The following is a 27091-nucleotide window of genomic DNA, read 5'->3' as shown; positions in this document are numbered from 1 at the left end:
CCAGCAGATATCTCTGATGTCACTGTCTAGTATCCACTTTCTATATAATAATACATCTACCAGCAGATATCCCTGATGTCACTGTCTGGTATCCACATACTATATAATAATACATCTACCCTCAGATATCTCTGATGTCACTGTCTGGTATCCACATGCTATATAATAATACAACTACTCTCAGATATCCCTGATGTCACTGTCTGGTATCCACATGCTATATAATAATACTTCTACCCTCAGATATCTCCGAGGAGAGCCGCCCTCTTGTCTTCTATCTATCCGCTAGCAACAAGCCCCTGTGTGGCCTGTGAGGAGAGGAGGAGGGGCGCCGTCCACTGGCAGCTCGTGTTACTGCTGTTTACAGGGCTGGAGCGTTGCCACCGAGCACATGCTGCTCCCAACAATAGCCGTGCGAGGTGATTGGTCGGAGCCGCGGTAACCCGAGCTGCCGCCTCACATGCTGCCTGTGTCCCTGACAAAGGACCCAGCTCCCTGCTCACATCCCCGGTGACTGCTGCCTGGACTCCTCAGCCATGGGCTCCATACTGAGCAGCGACAGAGACACTAAAGCTCTGACCCCTGAAGACCCCAACCAGAGCTATGACTGTGCCGTGTGCCTGGAGGTGCTGAACCGGCCGATGAGGACACGCTGCGGCCATGTGTAAGTCCATCCTCGGTGTTTATGGGGTGAAGGGGCTTCTGAAGGCAGCTGACCTCTAATGTGTGGCCTCCACTTGTCCAGGGACTACAACTCCTTGTGTCCACAGTGCTGGGGATGTCACAGTAAGCAGAGCACTGTATAGCCTACCAGTACACAACCCCCAAACCTCTAGTCCTGCTGCTGGATTTACTAGTCCATCAGGCTAGCATGGCTGTCAGTCCATAGGTCACACCTTGCTGGCCCTGCACCTTCAGGTAACACGCACATACATGACACTGCCATGACTTACTAGATTTACTTGTACTCCATTAGAAGTGAATAGACACATTGCCCATTTATGTGTAATGCAGTGTCACTGAAGGAGTTAAAAGTTACAGGACTTATTTTTCAACCTAAAGGTTTTGTATTGATGACCATAACAATATATACATCTGTCAACAATTAAATATTAAACATTTTTGCAAATATAAATGGTAAATAAAACTTTCTGCAGTCTTTCTCTATCTTGGCAATGACAGTCTTTTGTCTCGATCAGTTCCTCATGGATATGATGCAGGAACTTTCTATGGTCTGGCACTTGTCAGAAACCCAGCCGTGACTTCCTTATTGTGGCCGGATTATCAGGCAGGGACACTACATGGGTGAGAAGATAATCTGGCCACAATAAGGAAATCCTGGCTGGGTTTCTGACAAGTGCCAGACCATAGGAAGTTACTGCAGTCATGGCAGCATCCATGAGGAACTGGCCAAGACAAAGGACTGTCACCACTAAGATGGATAAAATCTAGAAAACTCTGTAAAAAGTTTTACTTATATCTGCAAAAATGCTTAATTTTTATTTGTCTTTAAATTGATGGCTGTATGTGGCCAGGGTCCCACTTGGCGGAAATGCTGTGGAAAAAAACGTGGCGGTTTACAGTCACAGCAAAGTGGATAGGATTCTAGCGAATCCTATCCCCACTTTGTGGTAAGGTACGCTGCAATTTTTAAAACCGTTGCGGTTTGGAAATGGCGGCATGTAAATTATACCTACGGAAACCCTGGCATTTTCCCTAAAGGTATAATTGAAGCAGAAAGTCCGTAGAAGAAACCTCTGTGAACTTCCTGTGCAAAGCGCTTCGGGAAGCACCGCAATGTGTTGCCGCCACAGTTTTTTCCGCAGCGCTTTTGTGTTGCGGGCGCTACGTGGGGCCCTAGCCTTAAGGTTAGAGCTACACGGTGACTTTGTCGCACATCCATAGATTGTCATGTCAAGCAACACAGTAGTAACAAGGAATCCGATCCTAATGGATTTTTTATGACCGTCATGTTAGCTTTCAATACGGCACTTTCATTGCTTGTAAATTATTACAATCATGACGCTGCGATCTTTGACTTGGTGATGGTTCAACTTAATGGGCCCCAATACTAAACGTACCATAGGGCCACTACTTACAGGTGCCACTTATAATACCACTGGCTTCTAATGTGACACAGGTGAAAGTACTATCTCCACACTCCCTATAGCTACTACCCTACCAGATGTGTCCCCTAAGGGTCCGTGCACACCACCATCCAAAAGCATTCTGTGATAAACTCAACCCTCAACTCAGATGCACACTCGCTCGTGTGCATGGACCCTTATGGCTTTTTTCTTTAGCCTTTGTACTTATCATATTCCAACATAGTTGTAGGATTAATGTGAGTGACCGCTGCCTCTTTGTTTGTGGTCATGTCTCATGGAGTTGCCAGTGGCACACTGACTAGCTGGCAGCAGGGGCACAGCAGGGCTCATTGTTCTGTATTATAGTTGTACAGTATGGTCTGCTGTGGCGGATCAGTATTCACAGCACTGACCTACATTCCCTGAGAATATCTCACATTGTTCTTTGTTCTGTCATCCAGCCAAGTAAATAAGGCTTAGACATAGTTCTGCTCCCTTCATGACTAACCTAACTGCCCATTTCAAGGGGATCTTCTCGAAACACTTTACATGTGCAAAATCTATTTTACAAGTAATCTGACTACACAAACATCAAATAAGCAGTGATCGCATTGTGTGAAGCTGCCAAACACATTGGTGAGTGCAGCGACAGGCTGGGAAGCTTGTGTGCACAGACATGTTGTGGACAAGTCTTCATGACATTAAGGGCCTGGATAGAGAGAAAAAAAGGAAACATGTAAATGCTGCTAAGTCTGGGTTCACATCTCACCGACTGTCGAAACTCGCTGGAAGAAAAAGTGCTGCAAGTCCGACTTTTTTGTCCAGTGGTTTCAGTTTAAAAGAAAGGATACTCGACAGATCCCATAATTTTGGGGCCCAGAACTCCTGTGGGGGCCCCACTCGGCTTCCGCAATGAGAGCTTCCATCTATACAGATAGAAGTGCTCATTACACTGACAGAGATGAGCGGTAAGTACAGATTTCACTTTCACTTACAACAGAGTTCTCAAAACACAGAAAATGGGGAGTCCAAGATGCTATGAGCGCTACGTGAAATCTGCACTTATCGCTCTCGCCTGGTAAAGCAGGAAAGAGGGTCAGGCAGAAAAGAGGATTCTACTGAATGGGGGATTAGATGACATTAAATGAGGAGGTATTGTGCTATATGGGGACATAAATGGCCATTATATGGGGGAATAAAGGGGCACCGTCCTATATAGGGTCATAAGAGTCCATTGTGTGGGAAAATAAAGGGGAAGTTTACTTTATAAGGATTTAAAGGGGTTCTCCAGAAATTATAGATTTTTGCCAAGAGGCCGGGAAAGGTGAAAAAAAAATACTTGTCCTTCCAGTGTCCCCTGCTGCTGTCTCTCAGCAGTGCCTGGGGGCTTGTTTTGGCAGAAGTCCTCACCGCATGTGATCGCTGAGGGGGCCATTGTAGTGTATGGGGGCATAAGGGGGCCATTATACTATTGGGTTATAAGGAGGACATTATAATTTATGGGGGATAAGGGGCCATTATATGTGTGGGGCTCCCGAATTCAAAACGTTTCTGATCTTTGCAGTGCAAAGGTTGAAATTGATGTAAGACCCCCAGCATTCTAACAGGTCACCGCGGTTTGTTTTTCCATTTGGTACTTTTTAGAGGAAAACACTGCTGCCACGTGAGTTGTGCCGCAAAGCGGTACATCTGAGGCTCTGTCGCCCAATGGACCACACAAACTGGAGGTGGTGCTGGTCAATAGAGTCCATTGGTGCCCGCTATTTTCTCAGTCCATGTGTCCCTTGTTCTGGTCTTCCGATGGAATAGAAGAATGGACACTCCAGCGCAGATAGGTTTATAGTGTAAAATGGATAGGACACTGCGGGACAGTTGTGAGGATACGTTTGCACAGGGAGGAGCAAGGTGAGTTTTTGCACCAGGTCGCCTGAGCTTTTAGTTACACCCCCTTTTTCCAGCTGAACTGTGACATCAGAATCAGACATTTTTGAGGGGGTCATGGGATGTAACTGTCGGCGAACAGCTATTTTAAGTCTACCACCTCCCCCAAGCATAGACAACTGCCATCACCATGTTACAGAGCACATTACAGTGATAAACAACTTACATTGCCCCCAGTGCACTAAATGCCTCATTTACATCAAACTTAAAAGATGTTTTCTACAAAAGTGATCTCAATAACAGAGGTATGATGTAGAGGTATGATGTAGCGTATGTCGGCGTGGTATGATGTAGAGGTATGTCGTAGAGGTGTATGATGTAGAGGTATGATGTAGCGTATGTCGTAGAGGTATGATGTAGTGGTATGATGTAGCGTATGTCGGAGAGGTATGATGTAGCGTATGTCAGAGAGGTATGATGTAGTGGTATGATGTAGCGTATGTCGGAGAGGTATGATATAGGGTATGTCAGAGAGGTATGATGTAGTGTATGTCGTAGAGGTATGATGTAGTGTATGTCGTAAAGGTATGATGTAGTGTATGTCGTAAAGGTATGATGTAGTGTATGTCGTAGAGGTATGATGTAGAGGTATGATGTAGTGTATATCGTAGAAGTATGATGTAGAGGTATGATGTAGCGTATGTCGAAGAGGTATGATGTAGCGTATGTCGGAGAGGTATGTCGTAGAGGTATGATGTAGCGTATGTCGTAGCGGTATGATGTAGAGACATGATGTTTATACCTGTAATGTGGTGGTAGCAGGTGAATATGCTTGGGGGTGGATCCCATCATCCAGGTATTGTGTAGGTATTTGTAATACATTTGATGGGTTTAGAAGAGCTTACTAAAATCTTCTAGATTAGTCTTAGTGGCTTCTAAGGTTTTGTTCAGTTCCTGGAGACGCATTCATTGTGTTCATAGACCCCATGCATGCAACGGTATGCCAAAAGAGTATTCTTTTGAAATAAGCTGGGCTGGTATGCAATAGAATATATGTTCCATTGTGTAGGAAAGTGCAGGTAACCATTTGCTGCTCACTATAGGGTATTTTTAGAATGTGAGACTATGGGTAACATATTCCACTATGTCCATTCCTCACCTGTTGATGCATTTTGTGGTATTTTCTTTTCAGCCTACAATAGAAAAAACTCAATTTTTAAATACTTTTTGGGTTGATTCAATTGAAGGTTTTATTGCCTTGTTACTAAAAACAATGTGACTTCTTATTTGTCGATACAGGTGTACAAAGAGGACATGGCGAATGAACCTGTCATATGTAGCGTACATTGTCATTCTAGATCTGCAACACTTTTCTTACCACTCAGGCTGGCCATTACACAAAAGCCCCATGCTATTTACCCATCTACCCCATTCTAAAACGCAGATGTGGCAAACTCTGGAACTAAGAGCTTTCTTTTATATTATATTCTTTATTCTTTATTTATATACTTCATTTATTATTCAACATTACCTGGTTTGCTACACAGCTTTCCTGGGACCCTGAAAACCAAATCTGGTGTGGTATGCTATACTGTTTAGTTTATGTATATATGAGGGGAATTATCTTAACTACACATATTTACTGTTCAGCAGTTTGGGAAAGTTGGGTGACTTTACCTGTGGAGCTGTACTGGGTTGCATTGTCACTATGTCTAGGCTACTGCTGGTACTAGTGGTACTACTGTTCACATCTATTTCATACTGTCCTTCCAACAAAATGGCCATACTCACTGTACAGACATATATGTGCAGTCTAAGCCCTACCCTCTCCTCTTAAACTTCCTGGCTCACAAGCAATAGCATTAGAGGGGGAATGAGAGGGAGGAGGAAACATGGCGGCTGTCCTAGAGGCGAAAACACTACTTTTATCATTTTATTTTTCAAGCCTTGTATTTGTCATATAAGAAAAATCAGGAAATTATTTATTCTTCTTTATTAGTTGGATGTTGCTTTTAGCGGTCCTTTAGGGGTATATTCACATAGTTAAATATTTCCTGGCTGACAAATTTGACTACAGAAATTATAAGGCGGTATTTTTCTACCTCCCATTCACTTCAAAGGGAGTATCAAAGAGAATCAGTCTGAAGATCGAGCGTGACGCTTATTTTTTTCCCCTAGCTGATAAAATCAATTACAGGAAAAATTCAGCATCTAACATTGAAATCAATGGAGAATGGTTTGAGGCATAATTTGGATCTGATTTTGCGTTGGAATCTGTCTCAAATTCAGTGCCAACTCTGTGTAAACATAAGCTTATAAGGGCATATAAAGGTATTATGCATGGTTCCCATCAGCTTTTGTATTCCGGCCGGGGGAGTCCGCATGAGACCCCCCTGAATGGCAAACCAAACACAACTGCAAGCGGTGTGAAGTAAAAATCCATGTGCTTGCCGCGAGATCTCCGCACGAATCATGCAGACAGGAAAGTAGATGGTGAACTACTTTCCTGGCTGCATGATCCCTGCAGAGATCTAGCGGCAAGCACACGGACCCCATTATAGTGTATGGGGTCCGTGTGCTGTCACTGGCACACCGCTTGCAGTTGCGTTCGGTATTCCGTTCGGGAAGGGGTCCCCATGCGGACTCCCCCGGACTGTATACAAACACTGATGTGAACAAGGCCTTAGGATACACCTTTGCAAACATCTATGGCTCTGTTTGTTTCAGGAGAAACTATAGAATCAGATTAAGGGGTTGTCCAGGATATACAATTTTCAGCAAAAAACATACTTACCTTTCTTCAGGGCTCTGGTGTCTCCCACCGCGGGCCAGTCCTGCTGCTGTTGTCTATTAGTTAATTTAGTAAGTATAATTTTTATATTGTTATATTTGTTTATCGTAGGCTACTTGAAGGGAACCAAATCTGTGTTTGGATCTGTGGCATGTTATACTACAAATCCGCAGCAGAAATTCAAGGGTCAGACTTGGATTTCTACTATGGATTTTCCCAGTGGCCCTATAGACTGGTCAAAACAGCAGTACTATTGTGGTTGATTTTTTCTGGTTTGTATGTTTAAATACTTTCAAATCACTAAATCCAAGATCTATTAGGAAAATGAGTGTTTTCAGAAGTGACGTGAGTCTGCAGGAACACATATGTAAAACAGCTGCCATGTCTGTCCTGCTGACATCGTCCATAGGGCTCAAGTTGCAAAGGGCCTGCATTTGTTTTATTCTAGTTCACTAACAGACAGAAGCTTCGCTGTCGATTCAAGGAAATGACATCATATGAAGAAAAACACAGGCCGCTTCCTGACTGAATACAATGAGAGTGGGAGAACTGCATGACTAAGGATGATGCCAGAGAATTGAATGGGAATATTGCTGGAAACAACAGTAGACAAAGACCGTTATGTCTCATCTGTGTAATATCTCATGTCTCGGCCTGGCTTATTACAAAACATGGTAGTGACAGTATTAGGATGGTAGTGAGTATCAGAAGGCCCTGATGTAAAATCTGTACCAAGACCTCCAACGATCACATACCATTCATAGACCCTTAAGGTGGCTTAGGGAGCGTTCACACTACCGTCGGTGTCCGACAGCTAGTGTCTGCTGCTAATGTCCGTGCAAAATCTTGCGCGGACATTAGCAGCGGTCACTAGCTGTGTCCACTACATTTTGCATTGATTTAAATGGACATCGGGTGAGTTCTTTTACTGTCCATGTCTGTCCTTAAGTGTCCGTTCCCAAAGATGTCCGACTTTTCAAGCGGACAGCAAAAACCTACATGATTTACAGTATCGTCCATCGGTTTACACTACAGATCATTTATTTGCCCATGTAAAGGTAGAGGAGATATAGTTGTTGACTGACAATCGGTGGGTGCCCCAGTTTATTTACTTTTCCTTCACTAAAAATAGTTTGTGTTATGTTTTTATGGCATGTCAGGGTAACTGAAGGTGGTATCACATTTTTTAGAAATTATTGTAAAGCATGAACTTCTTGTTTGCTCTTCTTCCTGGAGAGTCAGTGGCATCTGGAATGTAAAACGCACATGAAATTTACATAGTTGCCTTTCAGAATGTGTATAATCTTATTATTCATATCTAGAAAAGCATGTGTAGAAAATCACATGTGACCTTGTAGTTACTACACAGAAAAGCAGATCTTCTTCATCTTATTTGTAGGATAAGGCTAAGGCCTCACATAGGAGACTGCAGCAAAAAGCGCTGTGGGAAAAACCACGGCAGCAACACATCATGGTTTTACCCACAGTGCTTTTCACAGAGAGTCCGCAGAGGTTTCCTTACTTTCTGTTTCCATTATGCCTGTAGGGAATCTGTAGATTTGTAAGATCTAATTTTTCTACGTATTTGCCAATAGGTGGGTAACAGGCGCCAATAAGGCAGTGGGTTTCAGTAGTTCTGATTGGAGCTCAATCTTTTCCCTGTATGTGACACAGTAATCTGTGGACATTATTATTACTAAAGTTATATGTTTCCCTCTGAAGCCCTGACCTCCTCTCTGTTCCTTCAATGCACACAGTATGAACAGAATTCAAGTCAGGGGCAACATGGTGGCTCAGTCGTTAGCACTGCAGTCTTGCTGTGCTGGAGTCTTCAGTTCAAATCCCACCAGGAACAACATCTGGGATTTGTATGTTCTCCCCATGTTTGCGTGGGTTTCCTCCCATACTGCAAAGACATACTGATAGAAAAAAAAAATTCAAGGCTGTACTAAAAATGCATTGCAAGTTTGACCTTCTGTTCCTACAGGAAGCACTGTGTGTATCAGAAGAACAGACAAGAGGTCAATGCTCCAGAAGGGAGCACATAACCTCACAATAAAGTTGACAGTAATTTTTTTCAGCAAGGTAATGTGCACATCAACTTTACACAAAAGGCTGTGAAAAATGGATGAATGGTCTGCTTTTTTAATGGCATCAGTGGGGTTTGACTTGAGTCTATTGAGGGATCTGTGAAAACAAACAGAAAATGTCCTATTCTTTGACAGTCCATTTAAACGGACCATCCAAAAACCATCCACATGAATAGATACATTGAAATCAGCGTGTTGTAAAAATGTTATTGATGTTTATGTGAATAAGGCAGGACATTATATACACAGGCTAGTTTTTATTGTAGGTGGAAACAAACAAATTAGTTTTTGTGGCTGGAGTTCTGTGTCTGAGTCCAATGGCTTCCAGTGACTCCTTTCTGAATGGTTTTATGCCAAGACAATTTCTTTCTAATAACATAAACATCATTTGTCTGGATTTCAGGTTAAAAAAAGAATTTTGGGCAGCTACATGTGTGCTAAATTAACAAAAACAGCAGCTGGCAGCTGTCATGTGCCATACATATTGGCCAGTGATAGAGTGCTAAATGTAAGTATGGCACATCATCGCTGTGGTGCTGGAAGCGGACTGGCAAAGGTCCATGAGACCATCAGTGATGGAACAGCGGAGGATTTAACAGTGGGGGGTTTTGTGTTTTTAGCACATAAGCAGCTTCAACCCCTAGGTCTATAGTAGATTGCCAAAGTCATGTTTTTCTTCTACTTTTGCCAATATACACAATGCAGACACCACATAGGAAGCATATAACAAAAACCCTGAATGTGTATAGAAACTTCATTGCTTAGTGCTGACATGTATTCAAGTGCATTGTTCATACTTAGTGGTATTTTTAGTTAAGATTTAATCTTGGAGGTTTCCTTTTAACATATTTTGAGCTTAAACAACTCTCGACTATTCTTGTGACCTTTCTTTTTCATTCCCGGGTTGAACTTTGATTTGTTTTTCTGGTTATTTGTTTAGTAACGTGACTGATGTTTTAGCCAAGGCTCAGTTTATTAGATTGTTCATTAGGATATTCACCGAACACAGCTGTTATTATTATCTATATATCTTCAGTAAAGTGGCCAGTTAGACAGGTTATTGCACAAATCAAACATAATGGCAAGAAGTTACTTGAGGTTCCTGGGCCTCAACAACAACAGAGACTTGAAACTGTGGATGATATTTAAGACTATGTTTACACAGCATGAATTTGCTATTGGCACACCTACTGTTGATTTTTTGGATTATGAGCAGCGGAAATCTGCTGTTGTAAGTCTCGCTTCACACAGGATGGTTCAGTCTGTGAGCTACTAGGGTGCAAATGTTACCTGGACCCTAAGCCGGGAGTGCTGAGAGTACAGGAGGGTAAAGAACTTGTGCAGAAGCAAGGATTCCTAGTATTATAGATGACGCAGGGAGTCTGGGGCCTGGCACATGGCTTGATGCAGAAAATACAAGTGACATTAGCTGAGTGGTCATTTTCTGGGCGAGAAGGATGGTAGACCCAAAAAAAGCCAGTTTGAGAACAAGAGCAGTTCAGAAAGGTATGACTTTTCTAAAAAAAATATATATATATCCTATCCTATTCTATTCTACTAATATTATAAATGTGAAAGTTTAGATGTTTGTGTGTTTGTTCCTCAAACACGCAAAAATGGCTGAACGGATTTGGATGAAATTCGGCACATAGATTGTAACCTCGATTAAAATATAGGATACTTTTTATCCCGGTAAATGACATGGCTTCATGACTGTTATGAATTTTTGTTCACATACTGTATTACACTGCTCTTATCTCAGCTTCTGAGAAAGCCAGGGCTGTTATCTCTCTGTGTAAACACACACTAACCCTCAGTGTACATGCTTTTGCATATTATCTGATCTGCTCCAGGCACTGCTGAAAAACTGACATGGGCAAACACCTTTAATCCAAATTGGCAGTTTGCCAATTTTTAACATGCCTGGAAAAAGAAAATCTAATTTGTCACAAACAACAAGAGTTATAAAGGTAGCCAGAAGTCACAGAGTTCTTCTCAATCGGAGCTCAGGGGGATTATCAACGCCAACAACATGCTCATTATATGGTGTCCCAGCGAGCTGCTGAGATACCGGAACAATCATGGGCACAGCTCTAGGAATGAGTTCAGCGGCAGGCCAGCTTGACAGCTCCCAAGACGCCAGAGCAGGCGGATCATCAATGCCAACAACATACTCATTATATGACGTTCCAGCAAGCTGCTGAGATGCCAGAACAATCACAGGCACAGTGCAAGAAACAAGTTCAGCGGCAGGCCAGCTTGAGAGCTGCCAAAACATTGGAGCACGCGGATCATCAACGCCAACAACACGCTCATTATATGGCATCCCAGCAAGCTGCTGAGATACTGCAACAATCACGGGAACAGTGCGAGGAACGAGTTCAGCAGTAGGCCAGCTTGACAGCTGACGAAACGCCGGAGCAGGCGGATCATCAACACCAGCAGCACACTCATTATGTGGCATCCCAGCTAGCTGCTGAGATGTTGGAACAATCACAGGCATGGTGTGAGGAACAAGGTCAGCAGCAGGACAGCTTGAGAGCTGCTGAAATGCTTTAACAGGCAAATGATCGATGGCAGCAATTTGCTGAATATAGGCGGATCATCAACACCAACAACCCGCAGATGAAGCCGCGGGCAGAGGCTAGTATGTATATATATGTATATATATATATATATATATATATATATATATATATATATATATATATATATATCTTCTGGACAACCCCCTTAATTAGATACCACACTTTTATGTGTACGACTTAGCCCTGAGACAGCTAGCTCAATACAGGCACTTGTGAAGTAGGCTTGCAATATGAATTTATATGCATGTTTTTCCATAAAACCAAAATGGCAGTCATGAAATAAAGTTATTTTTACATGACTGATCCAAGGCTCAGACATGTAAGTGCAGGTTCCATGCGTCACCCTTCTTTTTTTCACAGACCAATTCACCTACAATGGGTGAATCAGTCCTGATAGTCCAATCTATTGAAAAATAGCACATGCCCTATTTTGTTCACGGGCACCAAACGGCTGATGAACTGAGTATAGCTTAAAAGATGCTTGTACAGAGATTATGCATGGAGATTTTTATTTGCATCATGTAGTTATTTTTACCAATAGTGCTTTGTCAATCTTACAGTGTACATTTTTACGGTCCTGGAGGTGAACAATGGTGAGAGTTTACTAGTCTTTACTTGTTGGCATCATTAAGATTATCAAACTGAAATGTCAAATCTTAGGAATCAAAGTGTGTGAAGCCCCTTACTCGCATGCTGTAACCTGAAGTGACATCATTTTGCTTGCTTTGACTACTGAATGGCTATTATTTCTTTTACAATTTATGACCCAGGCGTTCAGCATTTTACACCGTCAGTCGGGGAAGTTCCAGCCTGAGAATCAATAACCATACACTTACCAAAGGTTGGAAAATTCTGACTTTTTGAACTCTACATGTGTTTTTTATATCCCTGTCTTTTCTGGCCTGTGCCCAAAATGATATCATCCTGATTCGGTAGGTCCATGGGTTTTAGAGGGGAAGCCTGAAAGAACAAAAACATTCCTGTGTTCATGAGGGCATATCCTGCTCCATGAAAGGGTCTTCCACACCACAGGTCTAATTGTAAAAGACATGAATTGTGAAGTAACAGACCAGGTCAGTATCTCCTGAGGCTGGACATTCTAGGCATATATTCACCAAAGTGTGTGTGCGTACATTACACAGTATGAGGAAAGTCTTGTGTCCAACAACTATTTCACAAGTCAGTGTTACAGGAATCTTATACTTTCTCACAGCTCACAATCCATAGTATTGGGAGCAAACAAGTTGGTCGTGTATATTAGATACACTTAAAGGAAGTAAAAGCCTAAAATGCAGATTACTGAGATTGTTCTGTACTTTTTGTTAGTAATCCAATTGAAGTACACTAAGAATATTTTTCCCCAGCCTGAAAGAACGGCTTACAGACAACAAAAGACTGCATTCAACTACATATCAAATGTAGATCAGGTAGGTTTCAGGTTTAGGGTCCCAGTCTGTCTAAAATAAAAATTAATTGTACGTGTATCCACAGATTGATAAAGGTGCATGCACCTTGTAAATTGAAGATCTACATTTATCTCCAGGCACAACATCGCATAAAAGGGTTTTCCAGGGTAAAATATTGATGATCTGTTTTAAAGATACATCATCCAGATCAGGCATGTCAAACTCGGGGTACCCCGAGGGCCACATGAGTAACAAGAGGTTATAGCGAGGGCCGCACACAGCAGCTAATGTCACACACGTATTTTAACAGCAGTCATGAAAACAAGATATGAAGTAGTAATATGTAACAGCAACTAATATATTTAACAAAAATACAGCAATTAAAAACTAAACATTTATTTGCTATAATTTTTTTCAATCCTTTTTAGATAAGTGGTGATCAGTCAGCCTTGTTCTCTGAGAAGATTTTGTTAGTTTCATAAAAGAAAATTATCTGTTTACATATGCACCCTTCATCTGCCCCCAGATTCATGTCCCTTCCATCTCTGCCCCCCAGATTCATATCCCCCATCTCTGCCCCCCAGATTCATGTCCCCCCCATCTCTGCCCCCCAGATTCATGTCCCCCCCATCTCTGCCCCCATATTCATGTCCCTCCCATCTCTGCCCCCATATTCATGTCCCCCCATCTCTGCCCCCAGATTCATGTCCCCCCCATCTCTGCCCCCAGATTCATGTCCCCCCCATCTCTGCCCCCAGATTCATGTCCCCCCCATCTCTGCCCCCAGATTCATGTCCCCCCTCCATCTCTGCCCCCAGTGTCATGCCATCCTCTCCATCTCTGCCCCCAGTGTCATGCCATTCCCTCCTTCATCTGCCCTCTGTTTCACGTTCCACCTCTATGTGAACACACATTAAAGAGGACCTTCTTCACAGCACAGCCAATCGCGCTGTGCTGTGAGAGCCGGGAGGAACACCCCCTCCCTCTGCTCACACAGCTCATCCATAGACGAGCATTATCAGGGAGGGAGGGGGAGTTCCTTCCGGTTCTCACAGTACAGCGCAATTGGCTGTGCTGTGAAGAAGGACGTCTCTGACTGAGTGTCAGAAACGCCCTTCTGACCATAGAAGAGCTACGGTACCGGACCGTAAGCTCTTCACACCACTGGGCCCACATCGGGAAAGCCGACAGTGTGCTGAACTCAGCGCACTGTCAGCTTTCCGGCAGTATATAGAACTGCCTTACCTTGTCCGACGACTCCAAGTCCTCACTCCCCCTCCGCACTCTCTCTCGCGCGCTAACAGTCGTTGACGCGATGTGACGTCGTCACATCACGTCTACACAACAGCGTGTAGCCGCATGAGTATTGCACCTCTGCGGCCCGCACAAAAGTTTCAAACTTTGTCTCTAAACTTTAGAAACAAAGTTTGAGACTTTTGTGTGGGCTGCAGATATGCCTGTAAAGGGCCGCATGCGGCCCGCGGGCCGCATGTTTGACATGCCTGATCCAGATCGATGGTAATCAAAACCCGATACTCTCACCAGTCACCTGTAATCAGCAGCTGATACCCATAGAGTGGAGCAGGAAGCAGACAGTGCTGTTCTCTAGGTAGTGACTACAACAGGTACTGCAGTTCTGCTCCCATTTATTGGAATGATACCCAAGCTGAAGTATCTCAACTACACAGTAGTGTCTTGTTCCATTCACTGAGAACAACTGCTTGATAGTTTCACAGGTGTCAGACCCCCACACATCTGATAATAGTGACCTATCTTTAGGATAGGTCATCAACACTTTTAGGCTAAGTCCCCACGTTGCGGAAACGCAGCTTTTTTTGTTGCAGATTTTGCTGCGTTTTTTTTTTTTGAGCCAAAGCCAAGAATGGTTACAAAAGAAATGGGAAATATATAGAAAGTTCTTATACTTATACCTACTGCTCAATCCACTCCTGGCTTTTGCTAAAAAAAAACGCAGCAAAATCTGCAACAAAAGTTGCGTTTCCGCAACGTGGGGCTTCAGCCTTAGTCTGGAAACCCCTTTACATATATCACTCATTGGGATAAAAATTCACCAATGCCTGAAGTCATTCTTAGGATTCAAATTTTTTTTCCGGCTTCATTGATTTTAATAGGAGTTCCTTCACCATAGAGATATACAAATGTAATTTCTAGAACGATTGGATCAGACTCTTCATCTATGTTGAAAACATGTCAGTAGATCAGACTAAAGGTGACCATAGACAATTAGTAAAAGTCAATGGGATTCACTCATCACTTTTTCTGGGATCAGATATTTAATATGCATTGGGGTCTCCCACTCATGGTCTGTTGTCGGTCACATAATGTGTGGTTAAACTGGCTCTTCTGCCTCTAATGCCTATCTATTGCAGTCTATTGCTATGGAAAGCTTGGCATGACCATGTATTTACATGGTTGTCCACTGAAATGTTGGAAAAAAAATTGGACGTGCCCATAGCTTCCATGGAATATTCTCTTTGGAAGTTCCAGTTGCAGAATGGTGAGCAATGTCTGATGGAACAAAAACACAACCATTTATTGAGCCTACCCTGCCACATCAGGGAGGTGTATACTAGTTTCCTGATGTACTGTTATTATTGGCGATATTCACCCTACCAATGTGTCTGCTGGCTTTGTTGTGCTATGGATACCATTGTGCTTGATGAACCTCATTGACCTATAATAGGATCTGTCAGGCTCCATCATGGTTTTTGTTATTTTGATGTGAAGAATAGCAGTGCATGCAGCAATGTTCTTCCTGCAAGATATTCTGAGACCACCGGTGTCAGTGTGAACAGAGCCTACATTCTGCAAACACGAACAGCCTGATCATAAAGAATTATTATTGTAAAAATGATCATCTATCATAATCATCTAACTAAACATTATATATGTATGTTATGTAATTCCCTTATATACAGTGTTCATGTCACATCACTAAAGCTGAATATATATTACTATAATTCTGGATCTTATCACTGTACAACAGTAAGATATATATGTGAAGAGTTAGGGTGCATGCACACTACGTAACGCCGGGCGTGTATGAGAGCCGTACACGCCGGCGTTACAGCAGGGCTGCCGAACACTTCCCATTCACTTCAATGGGAGCGCTCGTAACAGCGGCGTTTACGAGCGCTCCCATTGAAGTGAATGGGAAGTGCTCGGCAGCCCTGCTGTAACGCCGGCGTGTACGGCTCTCATACACGCCCGGCGTTACGTAGTGTGCATGCACCCTTAACCAGTTTTTTTTTCCTGAGAAGGGCCAATGTACCGCATTATTGTATCTGTGAGATATTCTTATCAGGAAGTCACAGCTGTTTTCGGTCATGGTGCAGTTTGGAAGGACATTTATCATGAAATAAACAGGAACATAATATTATTAAAAAAAAATCTCCAATAAACTATGCGTTCTAGACAGTTTCCTGCTGAGATTGTTGAGTAAATAAGATATTATTGTCTTACAAACTGTCTACATGCTACATGTAAAATCTTCCAAGCTACCCCTGCTTTCTTTGAAAAATCAGCGCTACGCTTACCGGAAGGTTGTGTTTGGTATCGCAGTTCAGCTCCACTGAAATTATATAGACATTAAGTTTTATTACATACTTGGTATAAATTAATAGTAAAAGTGAACATAAGAAGCTTTGTATTATATCTTAGGGTTGGTTCACACTAGCGCTTGTATTCCGTCTGGAAGGAGTCCGCATGGACACCCCCCGGACGGAATACAATCACAATTGCAAGCGATGTGCTGTCAAAGCACACGGACCCCATAGACAGTGGACCGGCATCCAGTCGCGCACTCCGCTCCGTATTAGGCCAAATGAATGGGCCTAGTCGGGAGGGAGCGTCTTCAGGCGGATGTCGCGAGCGAATCCACCTGAAAGAATGAGCATCTCGCTTCTTTTTCCGGGAGCTGGAACAAACGACTCCTGGAAAAATGAACTGACCAGCTCCCATTGATTTCAGTGGGAGGCGTCTTTTTGGTCAAGATTTTGAGGTGGATACAGCCTCAAAATACCAGCTGCAATACCACAAACAGTCTGTGGACAGATGTGGTGCTGTTTTTGAAAGTAAGCAGTCTTGTTTTTCTAATCTGGCTCACAGATGCAGAGCTATTAGGACTTCAGCTACTTATTCTGGTACAAAGTTAGACACAATGGCAGGATACCCATGAACCTTATTATAATTGGTAGGGACCATTAGTCATGTGACAGTCCCATTGCAGCTTTAAAGGGATTCTATGATTACAATACCCTTTTTAAACAACATACACGTAGGAATAGTCTTAAGAAAGGCTATTCTTCTCTTACCTTTATTATTCTCATCCCCGCAGCCATTCCTGAGATATGGCTAATTATACTTTTTTTTTTTTAATGAAAGTAAATTAGAAGTTAGGTGGGGAGAGGGAATTTATTTTAGGGGTTAGTTTTTAGTTTATCCTGGACGACCCCTTTAAAGGGATTCTACCATTAAAAACTTTTTTTTTCTCCCTAACACGTCGGAATAGCTTTAAAAAAGGCTATTCGTCTTCTACCTTTAGATGTCTTCTTGACACCCCCCCGTTCGGTTAAAATCTCGTTTTCCGCCGGTATGCAAATGAGTTCTCTTGCAGCACAGGGGGCATCCCCAATGCTGCCAGAGAACTCTCCAGCACCGCCTCCATCTTCTTCAGGAACGGGGTATTGACGTGTCTTCTTCACAAAAAAATGGCTGCTTACAGTACTGTGTAAGTGGCCATTTTTCTTGTGGCCGCGGGCATGCACAGTCGGCTTTGCCCTAGGCTCAAGGCCTAGAAGTTTGAAGCCAACCCCCAGAAGAAGACGCATCAAGACCCTGTTCCTGAAGAAGATGGAGGCGGCACTGGAGAGTTTTCTCGCAGCAATGGGGACGCCCACAGTGCTGCAAGAGAACTCATTTGCATACCGGCGGAAAACAGGATTTTAACCGTACGGCGGAACGGTATAATACATATACTGGCAAACTGGCATATTGTGTGAAATGCTAATATTATCTGCAGTGTTTTGATAATAACTTGTAAATGCATCTGTCCTTTAACCCCACATTCACATGACCAAGTTTCACCGGTGAAGCTCAGTCCGTGTGTGTGCCGGTTTTACCGGCCTGAACATCATGACGAGACACGGACTCCTCTCTCTGCTACATATTGTCTACTATAATCACTATGGGACAGTATATGGTGGGAGGCAGGGACTCCTGGCATCATAGATAACTGTATTGCTAGGAGTCCCCCTCTCGGCATACAATTCAGGTGTATACTGAGTTCACAGGTGAAATTAGGTCGTGGGGGGGGGATGCACTTGGATGACACTTATTGTCAAGTGTGGTCATTCTTGTTTCTACTTGTGCCTTATAGGTTCTGTCACACTTGTATAAAAGCTAGCCTGAGGAATAACGCTTATGCTTGTCCTTACTGCCGAACTCACCTGTCCTCAGAAGGAACACTTGCTGTGGACATCATGAAGAAGATGAAAACTGTATTTCAGAATTGTGAGGAATGTGAAGAAAAGGTAAGAATGGGAATTACAAAGAAAAAACAGGTTGTTCCTGCAAGATAAGATATAATAAGATCTGTTTTTAAAAGTATTTCAGCTCATATTGGAAAAGTAGAAAACATTATAAAACAAGAAAATATATCTGGAAAGCAAATAATAAATTACAATTTCAAGGATTTATATGTTTATGTAACCAGTTTAGACCTTGGCTTTGGCTCAAAAAAAAAACAAAACAAAAAAACCTCTGCAAAATCTGCAGCAACAAAAGAAGTTTTTCCGCAACATAGGGCCTTAAGCCGGGGCCCCACGGGCCAGAAATGCTGAGATTGAACAGTAATAGCAAAGTGGATGGGATGCCTGCTTTGTGTTAAAATTCAAAGTGCAAAAACGCTGCGATTTCCAAAACCGTTGCAATTTTGGAAATCGCAGCATGTTAATTATATCTACGTAAACGTCAGCAGATTTACCGTAGATATAATGGTAACAGAAAGTCTGCTGAGGAAACCTCCATGAACTTTCTGTTCAAAGCGCTGCGGGAAGAACCTTAGCTTGGGGCCTTAGCTTAAGGGTCCGTGCACACGGAGTTAATGAGTATTTTAGCATTTTACACATGTATAGAATGGTCCAAATGGGGACTGAAATGTCTAAGTTTGTTTGAATAAAATAAAAATTTGGATTATTTTGAAGCAATATATGAGTTCTGAAATTTTTGTTCTAGCAGCATACGGATCTGTCGTTAGTGTCGTTGTAGAAGCGGATGTCATTGTGCCAGTGTAATTAATGCCATATCAGAATTTTCTGTTAATTTGCATATGTTTTATCTTTAGGTATGCCTCAGTGAAATGAGAGCACATTTAAATATGTGTCAACAATATATTACAAAGTATGGACCACTAGAAGACTTAGGGAGGACTACATGCAGGTATGGTTCATTGTGATAGTAGCATGATAGTAGCATTCTTCAGATGATATGCCCATATCTGAATTGAGAATGGGTTGTCTAGGCTACAAAAGGAATGAGAACTCTATAAAAAGTTCTTATACTTCACCCTTCTGCTCAATCCACTCCTGACTTTGTCTCAAAAAACTGCAACAAAATCTGCAACAATAAAAAGCTGCATTTCTGCAATGTGGGACCTCAGACTAACCCTTCGTTCACATCTGCGTTCAGTATTCCGTTTGGGGAGTCCGCATGGGGACCCCCCCGAATGGAATACTGAACGCAACTGCAAGTGGTGTGCTGTGAAAGTACACGGACCCCATAGACTATAATGGGGTCCATGTGGTTGCCGCCAGATCTCCGCAGGGATCATGTGGACAGGAAAGTACTTACTGCTTTCTTTAAGCATTCATTGTTAACCTCAATGTAGAGACCACGCACAGAAATAGACTGATTGGGATAATTGTAATGGGTGTTTGCTACAGTAAGGGGACTTAGCGCTCGTTCACACGTGAACAAAGGGGCAGATTTTGACAGCGGATTTCGTTTCAAAATCCGCCCCTTTACAATAGTGGTCTATGCAGACCGCCGGGCTTCTTTTTTCCACTAGCGGCGGGCTGCTGCTAGCGGAGAAAAGAAGTGATGTCCTTTCTTCAGGCGGAAGCCGCGGCGCGTCTCTGTGTCAAAACCTGCGCGGGCGCCCCACATGTGAACTAGCCCTTAGTAGTTTAGTGTGATATGTCATATTATATAGCTAAATGTCTAAGTCTCGTTGTCGTTTTGTTTTTCAGAGAAAACATGTATGCTTGTCCTTTCTGTCCAGTAGAACTAGATGAAGATAATCTTGTACAGCACTGCCTCACTTACCACTCTACAGAGAGTCGATTGGTGGTAAGGAATAATATTACATAATATAGAACGTGTGTTCTCTTTTACTGTGGGTTACAGGGTTATATGTGATAACATATAAGGGTCAGTTCACACAGTTTTTTGGCGCTCCATTTGGGAGGCTTTTTTTGGAGGCTGATTTTGAGGCAGATTCAGCATCAAAATCAGCGCCAAAAAACTCCATGTGCACTGACCCTAACTCCCTCCAATAATACCATGGATCTTGTGGGTTACTGTTGCTCCATGTGAAGAGTGCTAAGTAGGTATACAGAGTTTTATATGCCAATCAACAAATACACAGTTGACGCTAGGTTCACACCTGCGTTCAGGGTCTCCGTTCTATGGTTTCCGTCTTCTGCATGCCAGAAGACGGAAACCATAGACCGGGTCCGGCCGTGAGCGGCGGTGAGCGTCTTAGGCTCTCTGCCGTGAAACTGTTTTTTTTAATCCGGACACAGAGTACTGCATGTCCGACTCTGTGTCCGGATTATAAAACCCGGTTTCGCAGCGGAGAACCTAAAACGCTCACCGCCGCTCACGGCCGGACAGCTTTCTCACCCATTCAAATGAATGGGTGAGAAAGACTCCTGCAGGTTTCCGTCTCCTGCCTCTGTTTTAGGCAGGAAAGGAAACCTGAAGTACGGAGTGCCGGCGCAGATGTGAACGAGCCCTTATATGTGTATCTTAAAAAAACGTGCAGCTGTGCCTCTAGTCACCTACTGAAAGGCTGCTACCCTATAAGTCAATGTCTGTCCCATTAACAGGCCTTGCAATGAGACTAATTCTGTGTTCACACATCAGTATGCCATCCGTCCATTTGAATTCAGTTTGACACTTCAAAACGGACTGATACACATACTGATTGCATACTGACACCTTTTTATGCTGATAGCAAACGTTCTCATCCCCTAGAGGACAGATAAGGGGATTAAAAGTAGCAATTGTAAACAAAGTAAAGATAAGGACATATAATAAATGTCCTTATGTCCTCTTTTCTCTACTCTGTTTAGAATTGCTACTTTTAATCCCCTTATCTGTCCTCTAGGGGACGGAGAGCCTTTGCTATCAGCATAAAAAGGTGTCAGTATACAATCAGTATGTGTATCAGTCCATTTTGAAGTGTCAAACTGAATTCAAACTGACAGATGGCATACTGATGTGTGAACACAGCATTAGGCTACATGCAAACGTGATGCATAACAAAATCTGTGACAAATCCACATGCAGATTCTGAACAGGATTTTGCTACTGGCGTCACCCCCTCTCATTGAAGTGTGAGAAATCCACACAAAGAAATGACATGATGTGGATGTTAAAATTTGCACCATATCTCGATTGCTGCATGAAGAAAATCTGCTTTGTGTTGCTTTACAACTTAAGGGAGCCTGCACACGGAGTTTACGCTTGCTCATTCTGAACGTAAAACTCGTTCAGAGTGAGCGGCGTAAAAAAACAGATCCCATTGACTTGAATGGGTGCTGGCATACGCACGTATCACATTGAAAGCAATAGGTAAAAAAGCCTCCCATTGATTTCAATGGAGAGCGCACGTATGCGGCACCCATTGAAGTCAATGGGAGCTGTTTTTTACGCCGCTCACTCTGAATGAGTTTTACGTTCAGAATGAGCGAGCGTAAATTCCGTGTGCAGGCTCCCTAAGGGAGCCTTCACACGGAGTAAACGCGCGTGTATTTTTGCAAAATGCACGTGTAAAAATACAGTAAGACTCCCATTGACTTCAATGACATTTTACAGGCGTATTTATAAAGGCGTATTTTTACACATGTAAAAAATATCATTGAAGTCAATGGGAGTCTTATTTTTACACGTGTATTTTTACACGTGTATTTTGCAAAAATACACGCGCGTTTACTCCGTGTGAAGGCTCCCTAGCAGCTGTTTCTGCATTACATTGCTGTTTTTCTGCATGAAAATGTCAGTGGAGTCTGCAGCATGTGCATGTGGCCCGAAAGGTTTGGGCATTCAATTACTGAATAGCTACCTTCCAATAGGTGGCGCTAGAGGCAAAGAGTCCTCTTATGTTTTTTTTAAGCTTTACTAAACGTGGATATATACACAGTATAGTGCAGAAGTTTTAGACAAGTGTGGGGAAAAAAACAATGCTTTCAAAAATAGAAGTCTTAATTATTTGTTTCAATTAATAAAATTAATTGAATTGATAAAAGATAAATGACATCTATATTTGGTGTGACCATCCTTTGGAGGAGGAGTCCTGGAAGTGATAATATGGCCCTCACAGAGCTCTGATCACATCATCATCATCATCATCATCTGTCTGAGATTACATGAAGAGACAGAAGGATTTCAGCAAGCCTACGTCTACAGAAGATCTGTGCTTAGTTCTCCAAGATGGAGGAACAACTTCTCTGCCAATATTGATGGGGTTTGGATTTCTCTTTTGTCCAGTCACTTAATTTTGTTAATTGACAAAAAATAAACTATTAACACTTCTATTATCTTGTTTGGTTGAAGGGTAAACAAGTATATCCATGACTCCATGACAAGGCTAGGACATATTGTAGAAGTAAGCAATGGCAGGGAGGTAAAAGGTAGATATTTTGTAGATATTCATTTGCATTAGGTCTTGTATGAGCTAACAATACCACTAATTCTCTCATCATGTTCTTAGAGATGTCCAATATGTCAAGTGATGCCAGGAGGAGATTCCAGCTATAACTCAAGTTTCCTGAAACATCTTCATACCAGACACTCAATATACTATGAAAACTACATTGTGAGTAACAGAATACATATTCATTCTACCTGCTGATTGTCTGCTTTACTTCTACATGACATGTTGGCATTAGTTGCCCTGTTATAACCATACATGTTTGTTTAGTTAGCAGTCTTAGGCTATGTTCACATGACCTTTTTTTAGCAGTCCCACATTTGCACTCAAAAAGCTCCTACCGCAGTCTTTGGCAACATCTGTGCTTTATAACCAATGATTTGTCCATTCTCTCTCAGCCTCTGTGATCTACACATACTGATCCCATCCATAACTGGACAGCAAGTGGGTGACCATGTGACTATACACGTCCCTCAGTGTCCTCTATAGTAGCTCACTACACTTGGCATACTAATGCAGTAGCAGAGGAAGCTGAGTGATGTATATAGTCACATGGTCATCCACCATCAACCAAGTTATGGTCAGGACAATATCTGCAGGTGCCAGAGACTAACAGGATGGAGGTGGAGCAATAATCAGTTATAAAGCACACAGCTCAAAGGTGGGAAATACTGTGTGGGTTAATAACAGGGCACAATGCTATGTAAGAGTAAATAAAGGGGAAGTAAAATGTGTGGGGGCTACTAATGGGTTTTATACTCTGGTATGGGTGCTAAATGGGACATCAAACATACTGTGTTGAGCTAAGGAGCATTATACTGTGTATAGAGGGCATTATACTGTATATAGGGGAATTATATTGTGTGCGGGGGTACTAAGGAGCATTATATTATGTATAGGGGGCACTAAGGAGCATTGTACAGTATATACGGATTCTGCAGTACAAAATAGCACAGTATGCTGCGCTGTTGTATTAAGGCTCGTTCACATCTGTGTCCGGTCTCCGTTCATGCAGGTTTCCGTTTCCTGCACAAAACTGAGCAGGAGACGGAAACCTGCAGGACTCTTTCATACCCATTCATTTGAATGGGTTTGAAAGATGTCCGACCGTGAGCGCTGGTGAGCATTTTATGCTCTCCGCCGCGAAACCGTTTTTTTTAAATCAGAGTCGGACATGCAGTACTCTGTGTCCGGTTTTTAAAGAGGACCTTTCATCAGATCGGGCACAGGCAGTTCTATATACTGCTGGAAAGCTGACAGTGCGCTGAATTCAGCGCACTGTCGGCTTTCCCGATCCGTGCCCGGTGTAAAGCGCTATCGGTCCCGGTACCGTAGGGCTTTACAGTCAGAAGGGCGTTTCTGACAGTTAGCCAGGAACGTCCTTCTGCCTCGCGGCGCCTATCGCACTGTGCTGTGGAACGGGGAGGAACGCCCCCTCCCGCTGCTCACACAGCTCGTCCATAGACGAGTATTATCAGGAGAGGGAGGGGGCGTTCCTCCCCGCTCCACAGTACAGCACGATAGGCGCCGTGAGGCAGAAGGACGTTCCTGGCTAACTGTCAGAAACGCCCTTCTGACACTAAAGCGCTATGGTCCCGGGACCGATAGCGCTTTACACCGGGCACGGATCGGGAAAGCCGACAGTGTGCTGAATTCAGCGCACTGTCAGCTTTCCAGCAGTATATAAAACTGCATGTGCCCGATCTGATGAAAGGTCCTCTTTAAAAAAACGGTTTCGCGGTGGAGAGCATAAAACGCTCACCGGCGCACATGGCGGGACCTGGTCTGACAGCTTTCCATCTTCTGCATGCAGAAGACGGAATGCTCAGAACGGACTCCGGGCGCTAGTGTGAACCTAGCATACGATAGTTTTTTTTACCTGCAATTGAAGCTTCAAACATTCATCCAATACACACATGGAGACACATTTGGCCAGGTTCACACAGCTGTAATACTGAGGTAATCTCCTCTCTAAATTACATCTGTCCCATTATAATAACTTTTAGGAGTCGACAACATTAATTATTGTGCGGCACACCGAGTACCTTGTTCTTGATTTTCACCATGATTTTCCTTGATTTTCCTCCACTAAGCATATTCAGCTGCCACCACCATGTTACAGAGAACATTACAGTGATAAACAACATACTTATCTCTTTTGTATGTTTTCTAGATTTAGAGAAAAATGACTTTGAAGTCTTATGAAAATGAGACAGAGGGTGCACTGGAGGCGGGGCTTCAGTTCTCTTGAGCACTGCTGTTGCCACTCAGACCCCTACCATCTCCTGCCTATAGTATCCTTAGTGAGAGCTGATCTTCCCACTGCTATGACATCACCCATCCTACCTGAGCAGTAAAAGCAGAGCTCCCAGGGCTGAAGGCCCGCCCTTATTGCACCTACTGTCTCATTTTTATAAGACTTCAAAGTTGCTTTTCTCCATGTCTATAGAAGTGCCATATATAACAAAGGTATGAGATTCATCACTGCAATGTGCTCGGTATTAGCGGTTGAGTATTCTTTGGGGACATGTTAGACTCACTTTAAATCAGCACACTGTACAAAAAATGTTGCCTTCCCCTTCCTGGCACATACATCATGTGTATACATTGGCCCAATTTGCCCAACATACAACAAAAGTATGACCTCTTGCCCTCTATTGGGGTAGTATGTATCTGAAAGCAAAGCCTTCTGCATTTTTCTATATGCACTCCTATACTGCACCCCTCTGTGGTTACAATGGCATAGGTCAGGCATTTATGTTCATGTCAATAGATTTCCCCAGTATATTCGCTGAATGTGCAGGAGACATATGATGTGAATAGAAGCATATCTGGTAAAAGGGGAAATATTGATTCACATGATTGTCATGAAAGTATTATTTTTGTGCAATATAAGACATGTTAGCTAGAATGCTTTGGTAAGTTACACGTTAGCAATATCTTCATATCTGAAGCCTCAAAGATTAGAAATCCTTACAAAACAAAGAACTGCCTCTGTTATCAGAGATTTCATTGGGATAGGGATGTAAAATGGGTTAAGATTAGGTTATGGATGACGTTTTATTATGTAGCCATTGACCCTTGTACTTTCCTCACACCTCTCTATTATTGAGCATGGTGGCTCAGTGTTGCTCACTATTACCTTGGAGCACTGAGGTCTTGAGTTTGAGTACAACCAATGGCAAAATCTCCATGAAGGTTATATGAGCTCTCCATGTCTGTGTCGGTTGCCGCCCACATGCCAAATATATACTGACAGGTAAATTGGCTACCAATTGATCCTGGTCCCTGTTATTTGAGCCCCTTGGTGAAAAAAGTGCATTACAAATGGTTGTCATAATAAATAATCCCCTGTAATGATAAAACAGTACATATTAATCTATATCAGTATAAATAGTACTTAATTTGTTAATAGGATGATATCTTTGACCTACTTGGCTGTATAACATGGTAATATTTTCATAGCCTGCGGATATTACATGTATTGAGGAGAATATTCTCATATGTTCTGTCTCAGGCCAGTTAGCCTTTTACTGTGCACTGGTTTTATCACTGCATTTAGTATTGCTACCACTAGGTGGCAGTGTAAAATATTATATTACTGTATACGGTATGTTCCTGAGCGAGTGTTCTGTGCTCTCAGATTTCACCATAATTTAACAAATTGTATTCATTACCTTTAACAATGGTATAATGTCAGTTCTGTGTATAAGTATAACGTTTCCCCAGGTATCACAAATCTTTGTAAATGTTAAATAAACAGTCCATGTGTAGTACGCTGCTCAAAAAAATGAAAGGAACACCCAAATAACACATCCTAGATCTGAATGAATGAATGAAATATTCTCATTGAATACTTTGTTCTGTATAAAGTTGAATGTGATGACAACAAAATCACAGAAAAATTATCAATGGAAATCAAATTTATTAACCAATGGAGGCCTGGATTTGGAGTCATCCCCAAAATTAAAGTGGAAAAACACATTACAGGCTGATCCAACTTTGATGTAATGTCCTTAAAACATGTCAAAATGAGGCTCAGTAGTGTGTGCGACCTCCACGTGCCTGTATGACCTCCCTACAACACCTGGGCATGCTTCTGATGTGGTTGCGGATGGTCTCCTGAGGGATCTCCTCCCAGACCTGGACTAAAGCATCAGCCAACTCCTGGACAGTCTGGACTCTTGTCCGTCAGTTTTAAAACAACGGAAACCTGGTGGATCCCATTATAGTCAATGGAGTTTATCAGGCACTATTAGTGTCTGCTGTTTTAGTGGTCCATGTGTCTATTGT

General features: G+C 42.6%; 1 protein-coding gene across 1 annotated transcript in view; it reads left to right on the top strand.

Annotated features, from left to right (window-relative positions):
* The first annotated feature begins 405 nt into the window (after positions 1 to 405).
* RNF125 (ring finger protein 125) overlaps positions 406 to 27091 on the top strand; it is a 29451-nt gene continuing 2765 nt past the window's right edge. The window contains exons 1-5 of the mRNA XM_075270495.1: positions 406 to 664; positions 18242 to 18395; positions 19208 to 19302; positions 20112 to 20211; positions 22859 to 22963. Of these exons, the coding sequence (XP_075126596.1) occupies positions 537 to 664; positions 18242 to 18395; positions 19208 to 19302; positions 20112 to 20211; positions 22859 to 22963 (582 nt within the window). The 5' untranslated portion in view covers positions 406 to 536. The remainder of the gene's footprint in view (positions 665 to 18241; positions 18396 to 19207; positions 19303 to 20111; positions 20212 to 22858; positions 22964 to 27091) is intronic.

This window comes from Leptodactylus fuscus, chromosome 4 (genome assembly GCF_031893055.1).
Source record: "Leptodactylus fuscus isolate aLepFus1 chromosome 4, aLepFus1.hap2, whole genome shotgun sequence".
Lineage (NCBI taxonomy): Eukaryota > Metazoa > Chordata > Amphibia > Anura > Leptodactylidae > Leptodactylus > Leptodactylus fuscus.
The sequence above is the reverse complement of the archived record's forward strand: the minus strand, read 5'-3'. Positions and strand labels throughout refer to the sequence as shown.